Genomic DNA, 16,825 nt, shown 5'->3' with positions numbered 1-16,825 from the left:
GACTACAGCTGGGCAATATATCAATATTATTTCAATATCGTGAAATGAGACTTAGATTTTAGATATTGTCATATGGCATAAGGGTTGTCTCTTCCTGGTTTTAAGAGCTGCGTTACAGTAAAGTGACTGATCAATGTTTGCCTTTACCCGCTAACCGTCCTGATGATTATTGTGCATCGTCGAAGCAAAACTACTACACCATACTATACATATTCAATAGTTAATAAGCTGGAGCTGCTGGAGACTCTTACCTCTGGCATACAGGTAAACAGTCACTGCGTTTGACTCTGCTTTGGCCCCCGTGTTGTACCAGCCTCCATGCGGGTCCTGACTCCACGCCTGGGCGTGACACGCATACATGCCCTGATCCTCCATTGTGGCTGTGTGGACCCTCAGTCTGTAGGAGCCGATTGACAGGCGGTCGACGCTAACGTCGCTCCCGTTGACGTAGATCTCTGCGACACCGTTGTACATGAGGGCGGCTACCAGTGTGGGAGTTTCCTCCACGGGGGCGTCTGGTAGAGTTACATCTGACGCTGGGCTCCGTTCCTTCTTGATTACTCGTTCGGGGATTGGCCACCGCAGCCACTGCACCTGTGCCTGGGCGGGGCCTGTGGTCGTCACGGTGGCGTTGCAGATCAGGGTGATGGTGCTGCCTCGTTTTAACAGGGGGCCTCGAGGGAGCTGAGCCACAGCTGCAACCAGCACATCTGTGGAGGAAAGTGGTACATTAAAATAATAACTATAAGGGTAATCTGTAGTCCATCAGATGTTAGAGATCAGGATCTTAATACGGTGATCTGAGTTAACCCAAGTTTAGCCGTTTCTGAAAAATACGAAGAGGATCAAACCACAGATTCCAGTTTTCCCAATCACTGATAAAGAAAGCGCCTCACCTTTGCTCTTGAGGTTGACGGTGACACCCTCAGACCTCTGGGTGAGTGTGGCAGGAGTGGACGGGTCGGGGTGCGTTCTTCCAGCGTACACGCTCACCACACACCGGTACACCCCAGAGTCTAAGGGCTGGGCTGAGAACAGCTTCAGAGAATACCTCCCTCCCGCCACTTTCTCCATAGAGCCCCCGCTGGCTCGGCTGAGGTCGTCCCCCCAGCTCACAACGCCGTCTGGGCTCATCCGGGCCACCTCCACCTTAACATTAAATACAGCGTGTCAGTATGCGTTACATTGTACATTTAAATGTTATTATTTCAAGCAATTTACTAGAAACTGTTAATACTTAATATTATTGCAGACTGTTTAAGCATGCCAGGTTGATGAGGTCATGCAAATCACAATGTCTATTCTCGACTGCTGCTGCTGCTGTTTGAATGCCAACTCAATTAATCAGACCTTTACCTGCAGCACTTGAACTTCAACTTCAAATCTATCTGTAATTTCAGCTGAATAATCATGCAGAAGTAACTGAATGAAAGATAAATAATGGTGACTGTGATGGATTACTTATCCAAGCCTGCAATTAAATTAATTGGCAATTAATCCATCATTCTTAAATTAATATTTTACTTTGTGAAAGCAGGAACATACCACACTGAAATAATTACAATTTAGATTTAGTCTGTACAAGAACTCATGCATTCACTTAAATACTTGAAAATAAACAAAGGTAAACTTATACCTTAGTTATACTGTGTAGGTCCAAACCAAACACGCCAACACCTCTACATTATTCTACTACAGTATATACACAATCGCACCCACTGAGCAATACAATCTAATAGAAACAAGTAAGCAGAATCAGTACCTCGACTCCCCCGCTCCCGGCTACATCGCTGCTTACTGATCCCCTCTTCATCCACTGAACCAGCAGGCCTGAGTTTACCTCAGACGGCAGCCCCAACACCTCACAGGTCAAGATGAGAGGGGAACCGACCTGCAGGGTCACCTCCCCTCTGGGCGAGGAGGTTATTCTCAGAGACTCCGCTGGTGAATTGAAGAGGAAGAGGGAGAGAGCTTAGTTAAAGTGCAAGTACAGGAAATCCTCTGTGGTGGAGAGCCTCAAACAAGCAATTAGACTGTGACAGTAAAAGTCTGTACAGGAAGCGATAAACTGTGGCCTCTCTAGTACATTGGATTACCACCCCAACCAGAAAGCAATAATACAAAAATAGTTATTATAGCATATAACAAAATGGAACACAAAAAGAAAACAATTATTAGGACAATTATATTTTCTGTATATACTGAATTGGATTTTCCAGATCAGTGGACCTCGAAGAGTGTCGTAAAATAAATGCGAGGGCTCTTGCGATGATTAAAAGGATGGAAGTTAGTGGAAATTCACGCCTCTAAAAGTGATTCAAATGAACAACAATCACACTTTGGTGAACTGTTCACAATCTGTAGATTAAGCCAAAGCAATCAGTGATGAGCAGCCACAAGTAAACATTTCTTTGTCAGAAACAGGAATTCCCACTCTGATTGCAGTAATTGTATTACACAGTCTTTAACTTTTCTTGAACTTGTACTGTAGTTTTCTATTAAGACTTGCATGTTTATGAAAATAAAGCATAACGGCAACTTTGTTTTGTTGAAGCTTTCATATTGTAAGTACTAATAACCTGTTATAATTGAAACTGACTGAGTATAAACAATGGCTCATTGTGTGAGCGAAGCCTCATTTAACCGCAACACTTCTCCTAACAAAGAATGGCTCGATAATAGACACATTATTTATGTAAACAAAGGGAGACGGGTCAGACAACGCGGGCCACAAAATACAGAACTAAATAGTGCTCGTCTGCGATTGTCGGAAGAAAAACAATGCGTGCATTCAAGAGATGAGTCATTTTAAATTGTATCGCTGAAGAGAAAAGCTTTGACCTAAATAACTTCTGCCTCCAATGAGTAGTTACTTAATACTAATGAGTTGCTTGTGCCTTTCATCGGCAACATAAGTTAATAAAAAAACAACGATTGTAAAGAATACTGCTCTGACAGTAATGGAAACATCAGTCTGACAGAAAGACAGTCATCCTATTTGCAGGCTACAAAAGCTCCAAGGTGGGAGGAAAGATTACTTAATCCTTTAGATTTACACAAGCTCTTTAGAATTTAAATTGAGCCAAGCGTCAAGGCAGCAGGCAGTTCTTCAGCTGCCCGGCCAGCCAGCTATCGACCAATCAAATCCAGCAGGATAATCAGCGAGCTAAGCATCAGTCAGGCGGTTTGACAGCAGACAACCTGAACACAAAGTAAGAAGAGTTTGAGAATATGGTGTTTGTCCTACGTACTATAGTAAATAGTAAGTGCGTAAAGATCCATCGATCTGGATCGATGGATCGATGCAATGATCAACATCGTCGATGCAAAGTCCCAACATATTTATACGTCTGGATGAGCCCAGTGTGAGTTGATATAAATGTAACTGATTGTGTTAAATGAGCACATGATATCGTCTCGTATCAATCACCGGCACCTGAACTTTATAGAATCACCAAATATCGTATCGTTGTTCACAGAATCGATATAATATCGTATCAGGATGAAACTTGCGATTTACACCTCTAGTAAATAGTATAGTACAATAAGCAAGACATGTCCCCTCAGGCTGGAAGACGATGTGATGGGCATCCTTCATGGTTTTAGAGACCAAATGATAATAGAACATAATGGGCAGATTAATCATAACGAGAATAATCGTTTGCTGCAGCTCTAATAGTGAGGTGTCCACCCATCCACACAGAAAGGGAGGAAAAACCCTGCCGTCCATGCAGCCAATTAGAAAGCCCATTACTCGGCCAACAAACGTGCGGACTAACTGTATCTAGTTACGCATTTAATCAGCCCTTCCACCTATTCAGCCAGTAAACTGCTCAGCCAGCTCGCCAGCCAGACATTCAGTTGAGCTGTAAGTAACACAAACATTCAGGGCTTCACTCTGAAATCTGGACGGAGTCCAATGTACTCAACAGCACTACGAGTCCAGCCGACTGACGCCACAGAGAGAGAACAAAAGAGTTGTGAACTGACAAGTGGAAATCAAACTTCAGCCGCTTTGCTTTTATTGCGTCGGGTATATTCTGGACCCGACTTAATATTCTGATATCTTCTTTCCTCAGAAGATCTTATTACTAAATACATGCATGTTGTTTGAACAATGATCATTGAACATAATTATTGTGCAGTATGCTTGTTGCAGTGTGACCATGGCACAGTTTCTCACTGACCTAGTTGCTGAACGGTCAAGTTGCCAATATCCAGCGTCCTTTGTGCGATCTTCTGCCAGGATCGATCAGGGTCCAGAATCCACTGCGAGGCCTCACAGAAATATGAGCCAGTGTCGTCGGGCTGCACAGCTCTCATCTTCATCACGTACACGCCCAGTCCAGCCTCGCCGTTCCTCTTCTCCAGCGTGATCTCTCCATCATCGTACCGCTTCTTGTACAAATGTCCGGGGACAACCCCCAGCAGCTTGTCAATGGAGATTATCTCCCTAACGGTGCTGACCTCCCCTCCCGCTTCGGTACTCTCTCCGATGTTACGCTTCCCAAACGTGATGGACAGATGGGTGAGCTGCTCCGAGTGGATGCTGCCTGAGCATGTCAGCGTTAATTTGGCCCCCTCTGGCACGGGCTGGCCGGTGAGTGAGCGGGAATAGCTGACCTGGAGTGTGTCAGGGATCACTGCAGGTGTATAAAGAGACACACACAATTACATTACATCAAGAGGCTACAGCAGCCAGGAGGGAGGGAAACAATAAGCCACATTTCTATGCTGTTAGTTCACAACCCTTAGATTTAGGCACTAGCTTTGCCAAAGAAAGGGGGATTCACTGGCTAATATGAACATAGCCCACTTCAGCTGCAAAACTTACACCCAGCATCCTACAAACATAAACTTAGTGGCACACAAAGAAGGCGATGAATAGAAACATAAGTGGTAACAATGTGGATCGCTTCAGCAGATGGATCTTTGCAGAAAGAAAGAAAAACAGGAAGAAACAACTCCAGATGGCAAGTAAATAAAGTAAAGTAAATAACAGCTTAGACAAGAGGAGCGTCATCATACAACAAGTTAAAACACACAGTGTGATTAATACATGTCATCCGTCTGGCTGATGTAGTGCATAGTTACTGATAACATTTCCTCACACAGAAAGCCCCGTGACAAAACTAGAATACAGTTTGCTAGTTTCCATTATACGTCACAGATAAACTTTGTTTCAATTAACAAAATAAAGCAGTTTCTTAGACATTGAACGTTGTTTGAATCCACAAAGAAGAGCTCATGTGATACGCTGGCAAAATTAGCAAAATTCTGATTTAACTCTGATTATAAATCTGACCAGACATTCAATGCCAAGTTCATATTTCAATACTGTGTTACTGGCACATTTCCTTCTTAAAAAAACGATCCAAACCCATCACTTAAAAGCTGGAGGCTGTTTGTAATCATTTTTATGTCAGTCAGACGTCTAAGTTGTATTGCAACCATCAGGGTTATGTTTTAAACATTCATTTATTTCACACATTTTAATATATTTATTGCATCTCTGTTCTGTATCTACTTTCTTCATCTATTTTGTATTTGTGAACTCTATATTGTATGTTTCATGTGCTGCTGCTATCTTGGCTCTCGTGTAAAAGAGATTTCTGGTTATTTTCCTTGTATTCAACACGTCCCATTAAAAAGACCAAAACCAACAATGACGATCTTATTAAGTATGCTTAAAGATTTAACGGTATGAAAATGTAATATCATATAACACTTACCTTTGACAGGCACTTTGCCGCTGTAGTTCCCCTGGTAGGTGTTGTCCGTGCTGGGTGTGTAGCACTCGTACGTCCCCTGGTCTTCAGCCCGGAGTCTCTGGATCACCAACCGAACTTTGTCGCCCGAGTCCCTCTCCACCCTCACCTCCCCGTTCTTCACCCGGGGCTGGAACGGGGCATAAGGGAAGCCTTTGTCCCTGGTGGACACAATTCCCATCTGCCTCCCAGCAGCATCATCCCTGTACAGGAACCACTCAAAGTCCTGCGTGCGTGGGCCATCGTACCCCGTTACAGCACACGGCAGGGAGAGGGGGAACCCCGCAACACGGTAGAGGGTCCCAGCAGGAAGAGTTACGTCACGACACACGGCATACTGGAGCGCTGTGAAAGTCAAATGGAGAGGCAGCAAGAATGTAAAATACTGTGAGGAGCAGACAGCAAAGATTGGAAACTGTAATAATGTCAGTTTCTGTGGGTCACAGTTTCGCCTCGCAGCATGTTTGGATACATGGAATCACAGATCGATATCCTGAGCTGATGACTGACTAACAGGGAATCAATACATTAAATAGCTTAGGAGAACAACACTGGAGCTGGGGCTGGGCCAGCTTCCTCTGAATAAAATAACAACACATTTAATAAATGAAATACAATAGTCTTAGCCCATACTATGAGTACTGTTGGTTAATTAAAGGAAAGTTCATTAGGAAACAGAATAAAACTAGCTTGTTCTCTCATTTCCTGAAACTGGCTGGATCTCACTCACTTGATTTGCTTTGGAATGAGCTAACTTGATATGTCAAAACTGCAAATCGCTCTGAAACTGAGTGAAAAGACTTCACTCAGGCCAGTAGGGAAAAATAAAACCATCCCCGCCACCTTACTGTTTAATAGAAACTTGGTAACACGGGAGATTTTCTGGAGTTCTGGTTATGAGTAAAATATTCAGTGAGAGTGCCTCAGGGGTTTCCAGCTTCCAGGTTCAAGCGTCATTGTATTTCACTGAGGTTCATTGTCTGGCTGCATACCCAACTTCCCCTGGAACCCCACTGAATAGTTATAGGCTCAGACCAAGCAGCTATTTAAATAAAAGCCACTTTCAGCCACAGGCACTGAAACTTCTCCTGCTACTTACTATTCTCCCATGGTATGGGTACTTACACGAAGCAATTCCTCTTTTAAAAGAAGGCAGCTGAGAGGAGTTATCTGAGATGCCATCAAGAACATTTTTTCGACTGGTTCTGCAGACCTGATTTCTTAGACATTTGTATCATTCTTTAAATTAAAAAAAGCTAGGAAAATCCAAATAGCTCACACAGTTGATATATGTATTAACTAAAAAATATGTAATCATCCTAGCAATCCATCATAACAGTTAGCAAACATACACCCACATACGGATGCTGAACAAAGGATTACCAGCAACTAACACACCCTTTAACCCTCACCTGAAGCTGATAAAACTACCTGAACAACTAGACATACGAGATGGGTGCGTTTTGGCGCTCCCCGTCTGTCTGTGTGTGGGTGTGTCAGAACTAAAAACAACTGGAGCCTTCTCACAGGACAAGCCGCGGCCCGATAACAACACGCCCATAGATAATGACATGGGAGACTAGTGCGAGGCTTAAGCGGATCAAGTCCTAATTAACATTGGACTCGGACCGATAGGGCTGGGGGACACCAACTCATGACAATGCTCAATACTGTCTGGAGTAAATACTGTGCAACATGAGGGAGCCCCAATGTTCTTAACAAGACCTCACAAAGAGACGCATGTTGGACCACAGGACTGATACAAGGAACTTTTGGTTATTAAATCATTATTATAATGGTGTCATTCAATTTGATATGTTGTCTTTTTGTCTAACCTGAAAGACTGTTTCTCCAAACAATGGAGAAATCTCTCAAATGTGAAGTACAAAGTTAACAACAGGAGACGTCCCCATTGGCAGGGATATAAATGCATTTTTGCTTGTTCGGGTTGTGTGTCCTATTTTCACCCTAAAGTGTTATATAAACTGTGAAGTACCATGGCTTTATTTGAATATGTCGTCGTATTTTCCCTCTGCATCTTCGCCACTCCTAACTTGAATATTCAACAATCACAACTTTATTGCCAAGTAAACTTGGTGAAGTAACATAAAACAAAACAAGAAACACACTGAGGAGATAAAACAAGTAATGAAAGCATAAAATGACCACAGTTACAATCAAACTTAAGGTATTAAAAAGAGTAAAATAAATTAATAGGTGCATCTACTGTCTCTGTAGGATTGGTATTAGTGCCATAAAACAACCACGACGTTTACCATTGTTAAGTAGTTAAATACTATCACAAAGTCCCACTTTTTAACTTCCTGGATGCCACCAAGAACTCATTTTATTGGTCAACAAAACACCTGTTTCTCTGACACAACCAGCTCTACTTACATCAAACAGCCTGTAAGTGAATTGTGTTTGACAGTGGACTATCTTGTCTGTCACCTCTGCATCTGTATTGTCGGTATTAAACTTGCAGACCGGGAAGTGTCCCATATAAGTAAGTTAAAAAGAGCCAATTCATGAGAATAAAGCTACATGCTGCATGTGATATCTAAATTTATAGTCTGATTGGTGTGCATGAATAAGCAATCATGCAAATGCCTCCCTGTGACAGATGGCGAGGAGGTTTTAGTCATTGTGTGCAGAGCAATCAGGTACAACGCACTCACCCCAGTGTAGCAATACGAATAATGCTGCTTTCATCGAAGCCATCATGGTCCTCATCTTCCCCCCCGACGTCCGGATGGATTATGTTGACTTAGATTTCTCTCTCCGTGTTCCTCTGCGCGTTTATCGCCGATCATACTTCATCCCGCCGCGGAGGACAACTGTCTTCAACAAAAACGAAACAACAGATATGATCGGATTATTGTGAAGGAGAATAAATGACAATGTAGCAATACACCGATTACACAGAGAGGAGTGCATTACCGCCGTCAGCTAACTGCAAGGCGGATGGATATTATGAGATGTGTAAACGTGCAACGCTGCAAATGTAATCACCTTTTTCGTGCACCGTTGCATCTCCGTCAACACATCGTCTGCTGCATAATATCCCGGTTTGGTTTTAGATTATACCGCCTCGACAGACATGCCGTCCAGCCCAGCCATGGAGGTTTGGCATCACAGGGGGTTGGGGAGTGTGTGTGTGTGTGTGTGTGTGTGTCTGTGTGTGGAGGAGGAGGAGTGGTTAGAACAAAAAGGGGAGGAGCATGTATGCAAAAAAAAGGGCCCTGAGAGAACCGTTCAAACTGGGGCATTGGTCAAAAAAGCGACGGTGACATTTTGAACCAACGATAATAATGTGTCGTAAAGAGGTTAAACTGGCGACGTCGAGCCGCGAGGGGGCGCCATTGCAACACACATAGCCTATAGCAAAGTCAGTAAAGTGATGTTGTACTTGTCTTACTGACAGACGTGTAAAGGAAATAACGAAACGCAGTGTGCATTAGATATACAACATACACAATCAGATAAAAACATTATTAACTCCAATAGCTACAAGTAAAAGTCCAGCATTCAAACCCCTACTAAAGTTAAAGTTAATAAGTATTATCAGCTCATTTTACTTTCAGTTTGAAAAGAAAAAGTTAATTATCTGCAGAAAAGGAGGCAACTGGAGAATAACATTGCACACCTGGTATTAATTAGCTGTTGTTTGACACCTGCAGCAAAGTCTCTCTCCTTTTCACGTCTGCAAATATAATAAAAAATGATTTGCCTTTTTTCTTCGCATTATGAGTAACAGAACTTAAACAAATAAATCTCATATTCATGTTTAAAATGCATCATTGCTGCCACATATGATAATAAAATAGAGACTCTGTGGACAATAGATTAAACTCCCAGGTGTATCCATTCCATAATTATAATGTAATTATATGAAAATTTGAGTTTGCAATTTGCGTTACTATTTTCCAATTGGCAGAAAATGAACTACCTAAAAAACCTGCCTTTCACATTAAAATTGTATCATGATTTTAGCTCAAGTCAAAGGACACTACTAACCCTGTAGTATAGAAATTGTCAATCCGTTTAGCAAATGCTTGGCCTTGTCACACTTGTGTTTGAGACTTGATTACAACACACCCATCGTTAATGTTATTTTCAAAATGTCTGCTGAGAGAAAGACGTATTGCTCACAGTTAGCTCTGTGTATGTATTATTGTTGTATTCGTGTGGGTTTATATTATGTGTGTGTTTTTGAGTGTATATGTATGCCATCACACTAGTGTGCATTTGTTTATTTTTCTTATATGTGTGTGTCTTTCTGCATTTGAGCATGTGCTGGTGTGTTTGCTAGCTTGCTCATACTTGTGTGTCATGCATAAATCATGTACATAAAAAATTGAGTGAGCGACTGTTTTATTTCAACCACAAGATGGCGACAACCAATTGCCGTACTGAGACAAGGACATAGACTGTAACTTGAACATAATAAGATAAGAATATAAGAAAAGAGAAACAGATTTGTTGTCTTTCTGTATTGCCATTAGAATGATTATAAAGATACTGATACATAATGAATACAACTTTTCGTGAAAGTATGCTATCCTTATATATTGATATCCAACTCCCACAATGTTTTGTTCTTAGCTCCTAAACCCTGAATCATCCAAACAGTATGTGAGGTTTGTGCAACAACAATGTTCACAAGCTGACAGTGATGTAAAACAGCGATAAAACCCAACTAACATTTCTGTGGCCTGCAAAGGCTGCACTGCTACATTCCCGCGTTCACTGTCTCCTTGTTTGCATTTCCCTTAAAGTAAAGGCAATGAATGAGTCTAATCAGTTATGTTTCCACACTTGAAGTGGAGTTAAAAGAAACATTAAAGCCTAGAGCAGAAAAAAGGGGAAACATTACAGCCATCGGAGCGCACCTCATTAGTAGTACCAGTTGTCCTCCATCTATAGTTTCCTTTCCTCTCCTCCTCTCCTCACTTTAGGCTACATGGAAACATGGATGGCTTCACAGTGTGGCTCGGCAGCGAGAGAGAGGAAGTCATTAGGGTATTCTGGGTTAACAAGGCGGCGAGCGGGATGTGCAGACTTCAGCAGGAGCCTACAGCAGCACTGAGGGATGGCACTCATGCAGAGTAAACTTCCTCGGTCTCATGGCTTCCAATGTGTCGCAATTTTTTTAACCAAGTTGGACAGTTAGAGAATGATGTAGTCTGATCCACTTCCAGGGAAATAAAGCTCTAAAAGCTCCACTCTGCACATGTCTCTGTATTACTTATGACAGGCAATCTTTGCTAATAAAGTTTGTATCCTCGAGTTGTTTTATATTATAAACATTAACTTCTTCTATTGTTCATCACATGTCAAGTATCACCTTTAGATCTCCAGTCAGAAAGAATCTAAGTACATTTGAAGTACTATACTTAAAAAAACTATCTTGAGGTATGTGTATTTTCATTTCTTTATACTTCTACTCGAACCACATTTTAGAGTATTGTGCTTTACTATTGTACTTTTAACCCCACTACATAAGAAAATAATTATACTACAACTATAATGTTCTCAAATCTGATGCATTGTTATACAGTACGCTGAGCTAGTCTATAAAAATAATTAAATTAGCTTAACCTCGACCAACTACAGCTTCAAAATGCTACTTACATATTAATAAGAAGAAGAAGACGATGAAAAATCAAGACATCTCTGTCATTATACATAGTATTTTCATTCATTGTTAATATTAATGCTTTAAATAACATTTTAAATGCACAGCTTGATTTCTTTACATTGGGGTAATACTACTTTTACTTAAAGCTGCATTATAGTTTTTCTTTCAGCCACTTGGGGGCAGCAGCACCAGCTGAAACCACATTATCTTACAATTATTATCTTTTAAAGTTGTTATGGAAAACATTTGAGCAAATAATTGTCTATTTACACATCCAGCAGATATGTGGATCTGTCTGGCCACCAAACAACTATAAGTCCACTATTCACTTTCTCTTTAGCGAGATAGATTTGGTTCCTAACAACTCCTGAGGGGGATATCTGTGTCTCCGGCTTGCTAGTTTTTGTACTTTCTTTATCAGCCAGTTGTTAGCTTTGTCTGTTTACCATTTGGTGCTGAGCAGGGAGCGTAAACTCAGTTCATCAGAGCTTTTATTGTTGCTAAAAACAGCTGCTGGAAATGAAGTTGATGAGGAACCGTAGAGTCGGGTGGTAATTCTCTTTTGTCTCTACAAGTGAAACCTTTCACATCAGACAAAGTCATTTGATCTATTGTTTGCAGAAGGATATCAATTAGAGCAGCTTTAAGTAAAGGATCTAAATCCTTCTTCCACAAAATTGTATCAACAACAAAGTTCTGCACCATGATGAATGATATTTATTACTTCTTCCTTCCAGTTTTCTTTCTTGTTCTCACCTTCTTTTTTTGTGCACTCACTCCCACTCTGTCTCTTTTAAGGCCACTACAGACTAAACTGTGACCTTGGAGACTGTCTCTAATTACTTTGTACTACAGTCACTACAGTCAGGCAAACACCCCTGTCATCGCAGGGACCTCACAATGACTGTCAAGAGGATCCTTTCACCGTGTGTGGCATCGCTTCACACTGTAGTACAGACATAGATTGGCACTTTGTGTTCATTCGTCTTGCTCTGAAATTATTTTCATTGGCACCGGCAGACACAGCTTCTGTCTCTTGGTGTCTCATGTCAGCTATGGTTTTTGAGTATGACTTGGGTCTATATGCTTCCTTGGTACGTTTCCCTCACATATAGATACAGTACATACAAACACATCCCGGTACCGTCTACAGCTCATCCTTCCACAAGTCAAACATACTGTATGTACACATGTTCTATAGGCGGGCTCCATTTGTTCCCCAGTTCTGCGTGCAGTTTTATCACCATGATGTGGGTGGTGATGGAAGGACGACCGCTAGACAAAACAAAGAGAGGGAGCAGGGACATGTACTCGTACAGCTAATTTACTGCTGACAGGATATTAATAATTTCTCTGAGAGGGCTTTTGGTTTTGTAGATTTCCTCTCTTACATTACAGAATGCAACAACAATGTTTAGCTAAGCGTTTGACCGCATCATTTGACTTCTTTTGGTCACTGTCAGGGACTGGAAATGTGTGAGGTTGATCAGTCAGTTTTTCTTGGAACATATGACTTTTCACTTTTTCAAACACCTCTTAAAAGAAATGCAAAAAAAACAGAAAAGCAGTGAGAACATATTTAGAACATATACTATGTAAGACTCCACCAGGGTAAAACCAGATGTAATGTCATACCCTTCTGAACTATGTCTTCACAGTTTGTAATGTACATGATGGACATATAAAACAGGACAGAGGAGCTTTGTTGCGAACAAAAATAAAATAGTGCCAATCAGCTAAAGCCATTTACATTTATTCTTCACACATAACAAAAAGTAGCATCTATTTTACACACAGGGGGTTTTTCTATCATTAGTAAAGGAATGTTGTGGATTCTACCGAAATGAAATAAAGCGTACGCATGTAGCATTGTCACAACAAACACTTTCTTCTATGCACGTGTGTTTGTGCGTGTGTGTGTATAGAAAGTTGGTTTCTAGCAGCTATGTAGAATAAAATGTTAGAAGTGGTCTCCCATGGTGTAATTGGCATGGACTGGAGGATAGTTTTAGCTGGCTGCCACGCCACAGACAAGCAGGCCAGCAGATAGACAAATAGAAAGTCTAATGGGCAATTTGGTGGACATGGAGAGGGGAAGACACACAGAGAGGAGAGGAGAGGAGAGGAGAGCGATGGGAGGGCATGAGGAGGCCAAGAGAGGAGAGGAGAGGAGAGGAGAGGAGAGGAGAGGAGAGGAGAGCGATGGGAGGGCATGAGGAGGCCAAGAGAAGAGATGCAAGGTCTGCTAAGGGGGGAATTGGAAACATATGCAGTGGTCTGACTGCTGGTCTTCCCCCCTCTGCCTCATCCAGACAACCACACACAACAAAGACGGGACATGGGCCAGAAATGGTGTGAGGTTGAGTGCGAAGGTGATGATACATGGGCAGAGTTTTGAAGCAGACTAGCAGTATTTTATGAAAGAAAGATGGCAACTACAAACGCTAAACAAATGCAGATGACACAATGGACCAAAAGCTTTTTATGAAAGTAATAACTGTGGTTTTGCATTGTTTATTGTCTATATGTTTGAGTGTGGTATATTGTTTAATGAGAATAAAACCAAATAATTATTGTATGGAGGCGAATAATAGTTGTTGGCATTAGTAAAGAGGGAGTCTGAGGGTTGCTTATGTAACTACTGTACATGTAGTAACTACACATGTACAGCATAATGTGCATTTCCACTATGAAAAATGTTATGTTAGACATCAATCACTTATTCATAGAATGCCATTGGATTCATCAGCTGTAACTAATTAATTTGGTGAGTCAGGCCAAATGACAAAATGCAGCTCTTGGCTGTTGTTTGTCAAATGTGCTCTGCATGCTGATGTCGGTACCGTGTCTGTGTTCTCTGCCAAAAGACGGTTCCCTAAAGAAAGACGCAGCAGACTGGACTGTGAGTTTTTGTCGAGTGGTGAGTCAGAAGTTATTTCTCTACAGCAATAATCTAACCGCATCTAAGCGTGAACATTACACATCACATTTTGATTCAGTTAGATCACAACTCATCATTTCAGGCCCACAGTGGTGGTAAACAAATGCTTTACACAGCCATGGTGGAAACTAGTTAGGTAGAAGTCACATTTAGCCGACAGCGATTAGAGTCTCTCAGTCATATAAATATTCTTTATCTTATTATAGCTCAGAATTTAAATATCGGAGATTTGCAGTTGCTCGTCAGTTTATTATCTTAACGTTATCTCATGCAGCATAACACCAGGTTATTATGAGGCATTATAAGAAGCTATAATGTGTGAGGGGCAATGAGAAGCCTCGGTGGGACAATTGGATGTGACTTCTAAAGCATCAGAATATTGTATATACTGTATGTGCAGTGTATATTCTAATACAATATGTTCAAGTTGTACAGTAGCAGTAACTAAATATGAAATATGACATTTGTTAACACAAGAAATCTGCAAAAATATCTGAGTAAAGTAGTAATGTGTGCGAGGCTTTGTACGACGTTTGATTTATTAAATGTGGAACTATGCGCCAGTCTTTGTCTCCAAACATCTACAAAGTTTGAAATCTACGTGTGAGTCTAAGATTTACTGATGCAAATAAATACTGTTAATTATTGTGTATGTACTTGTTGTTATTTCATAATCATGTAATATTTTTCTGGAATTTGTAATAGTTATTGATGGTTTATCGCTTCATGTTTAAACCACTGTATTTCTTTTTATTTACCAATAAAGTATTTCTCAATCCTCCAGCAGTTAGAATTTATAATAATATAATATTTAATCAGTTAGGTTGTTTCACTGATTTCCTGGACATTTTAATAAAGTCATTTTTGAATTTGAACTCTGTTGCCATCTGGAATAGAATCAAAAGTGGTTCCTTTGTACCACTGACATACTGCATTCATGCAAATTATTGTGGCATTTTTCTTGCTTCACTACAGTAAAACAGAACCGAAGACGGAAATGATAAATTATTCATGTGTGTTCAAGCTAAATTATGGCAACGTGTGTTCACAAGCACATGTTCATACATGTAGCAGCTTGCAAGTTACCCACCTGTGTACAGCTTTTGTTTATGCGTGTGCAGTATGTGCACTTGCACAAGTGTGCGGCTGGAGTTTGTGCAGTGATTAAAGTCAGGGTCCGCAGCGAGAGAGTGAGAGAGTGTATGTATCATCAGTGCGGTGATGGTGGTGGTGGTTAGAAGGGGAGGAGAAGGAGGGGGTCGGACACAGAGAGACAGACGCCAGCCTTGGTTTGGAGCTGAGCCTGAGGAGGGACTGTGGCGGATGGAGAGCGGAGGGACTGGGGAACGAGGGAGAAAGGGAGAAGAGGAGGAGGACATTTTGGGGATAGAAAGGCTGAAACATAGATGAATGATAGAGGAAGCCGTATTAGCAATGAATTGGCTGAACGAGCGGTGAGAGGCCACAGCAAATAAGAGAGAAATGAGAATACTGAAGAGTGGAGAGGCTGGGGGAAGGAGGAAGGAAGGAGGAGAAAAAGGAAAAAGGGAAGGAAGGGGGGGAGGTTGTGTCCTATGAGTTTGCTGCTGGAGGGATGCAGGGGGGGGGGGGGGGGGGGGGGGGGGGGGGGGGATGAGGAGGAGGAGGAGGAGGAAGGGGGAGAGGGGGCTCATTAACCAGTGCGAGATTGGAGCCTCAGTGGCTTGCTCGCATTCAACCGCACTCGGCCTTTGATGAGGGCTGGATCCTCAAGCTCAATCAGTCCCACATGAGTCCAACTGAGAGAGAGAGAGGGAGACAGAGAGGCCCGAAAGACTGGGAGAGAGACAGAGGGGGTGGTAGGGATGGAGAGACTGAAGGAGGGATGGAAGACAGGAAAGGACTAAAGAGACAGGAAACGGTAGATGGTATAGAACAGGAGGGGATGAGGGGGAGTGACAGCCCAGGGGGGAGAAAAGAGCAATAAAGGAAGCAAACGTCAGGATATGGCTAAACGGGTGCTCGCTAAGAGCCACAGAGAACTGGTTTCAGGACTTTTCCTTTTGAAAAACAAATTACTGTCTGGAATGAAATAGTTTTCATAAAAAAAACTAAAATATTTTAGTGGATACATGAATCACTGCGAGGGAGGATGCATGAACGGAAAACACAGAGAAGTTTGTGACTGTGCATATATTGGCGTCACCCGGTGGACTGGATGTTTGCATATCTCTGTGTGTCTTTTCCTGCGTGTTAAATGCAATACGAGTTTAACTCTTTGATTTGATAAGAGTATGTGTGAAGAAAACTTTGCTTGAGTCTGGTCTCTGCATGTGTGTTCATGCATAATTGTGTAGCATGTATGCATACTGCTTCATGTTGTGATTAATGTGTGTAGTCACGTGCAGAAGTGCATGTGTGTGAATGGTAGCTGAGACAGCTCAATGCACTGCAACCGAAACATATTTTCAACACACAATGGTGCATTTTTAGAAA

General features: G+C 41.7%; 1 protein-coding gene across 3 annotated transcripts in view; it reads right to left on the bottom strand.

Moving 5' to 3' along the window:
- Positions 1-16,825, bottom strand: part of igsf8 (immunoglobulin superfamily, member 8) — a 44,790-nt gene that overhangs the window by 3,973 nt on the left and 23,992 nt on the right. Inside the window, exons 1-7 of one of the 3 annotated variants that reach the window (XM_029431495.1) lie at positions 8,781-8,952; positions 8,447-8,609; positions 5,733-6,113; positions 4,188-4,643; positions 1,763-1,941; positions 897-1,149; positions 252-710 (exon numbers count right to left, since the gene is read on the bottom strand). In XM_029431495.1, coding sequence (XP_029287355.1) covers positions 252-710; positions 897-1,149; positions 1,763-1,941; positions 4,188-4,643; positions 5,733-6,113; positions 8,447-8,501 — 1,783 coding nt within the window. In that variant the 5' untranslated portion in view covers positions 8,502-8,609; positions 8,781-8,952. Of the gene's footprint in view, positions 1-251; positions 711-896; positions 1,150-1,762; positions 1,942-4,187; positions 4,644-5,732; positions 6,114-8,446; positions 8,610-8,780; positions 8,953-16,825 lie in introns of those variants that run through there. The other 2 variants (XM_029431498.1, XM_029431496.1) reach the window with 2 other exon arrangements.

This window comes from Cottoperca gobio, chromosome 5 (assembly GCF_900634415.1).
Source record: "Cottoperca gobio chromosome 5, fCotGob3.1, whole genome shotgun sequence".
Classification (NCBI taxonomy): Eukaryota; Metazoa; Chordata; class Actinopteri; order Perciformes; family Bovichtidae; genus Cottoperca; species Cottoperca gobio.
This window is presented reverse-complemented; position numbering and strand designations above follow the sequence as displayed.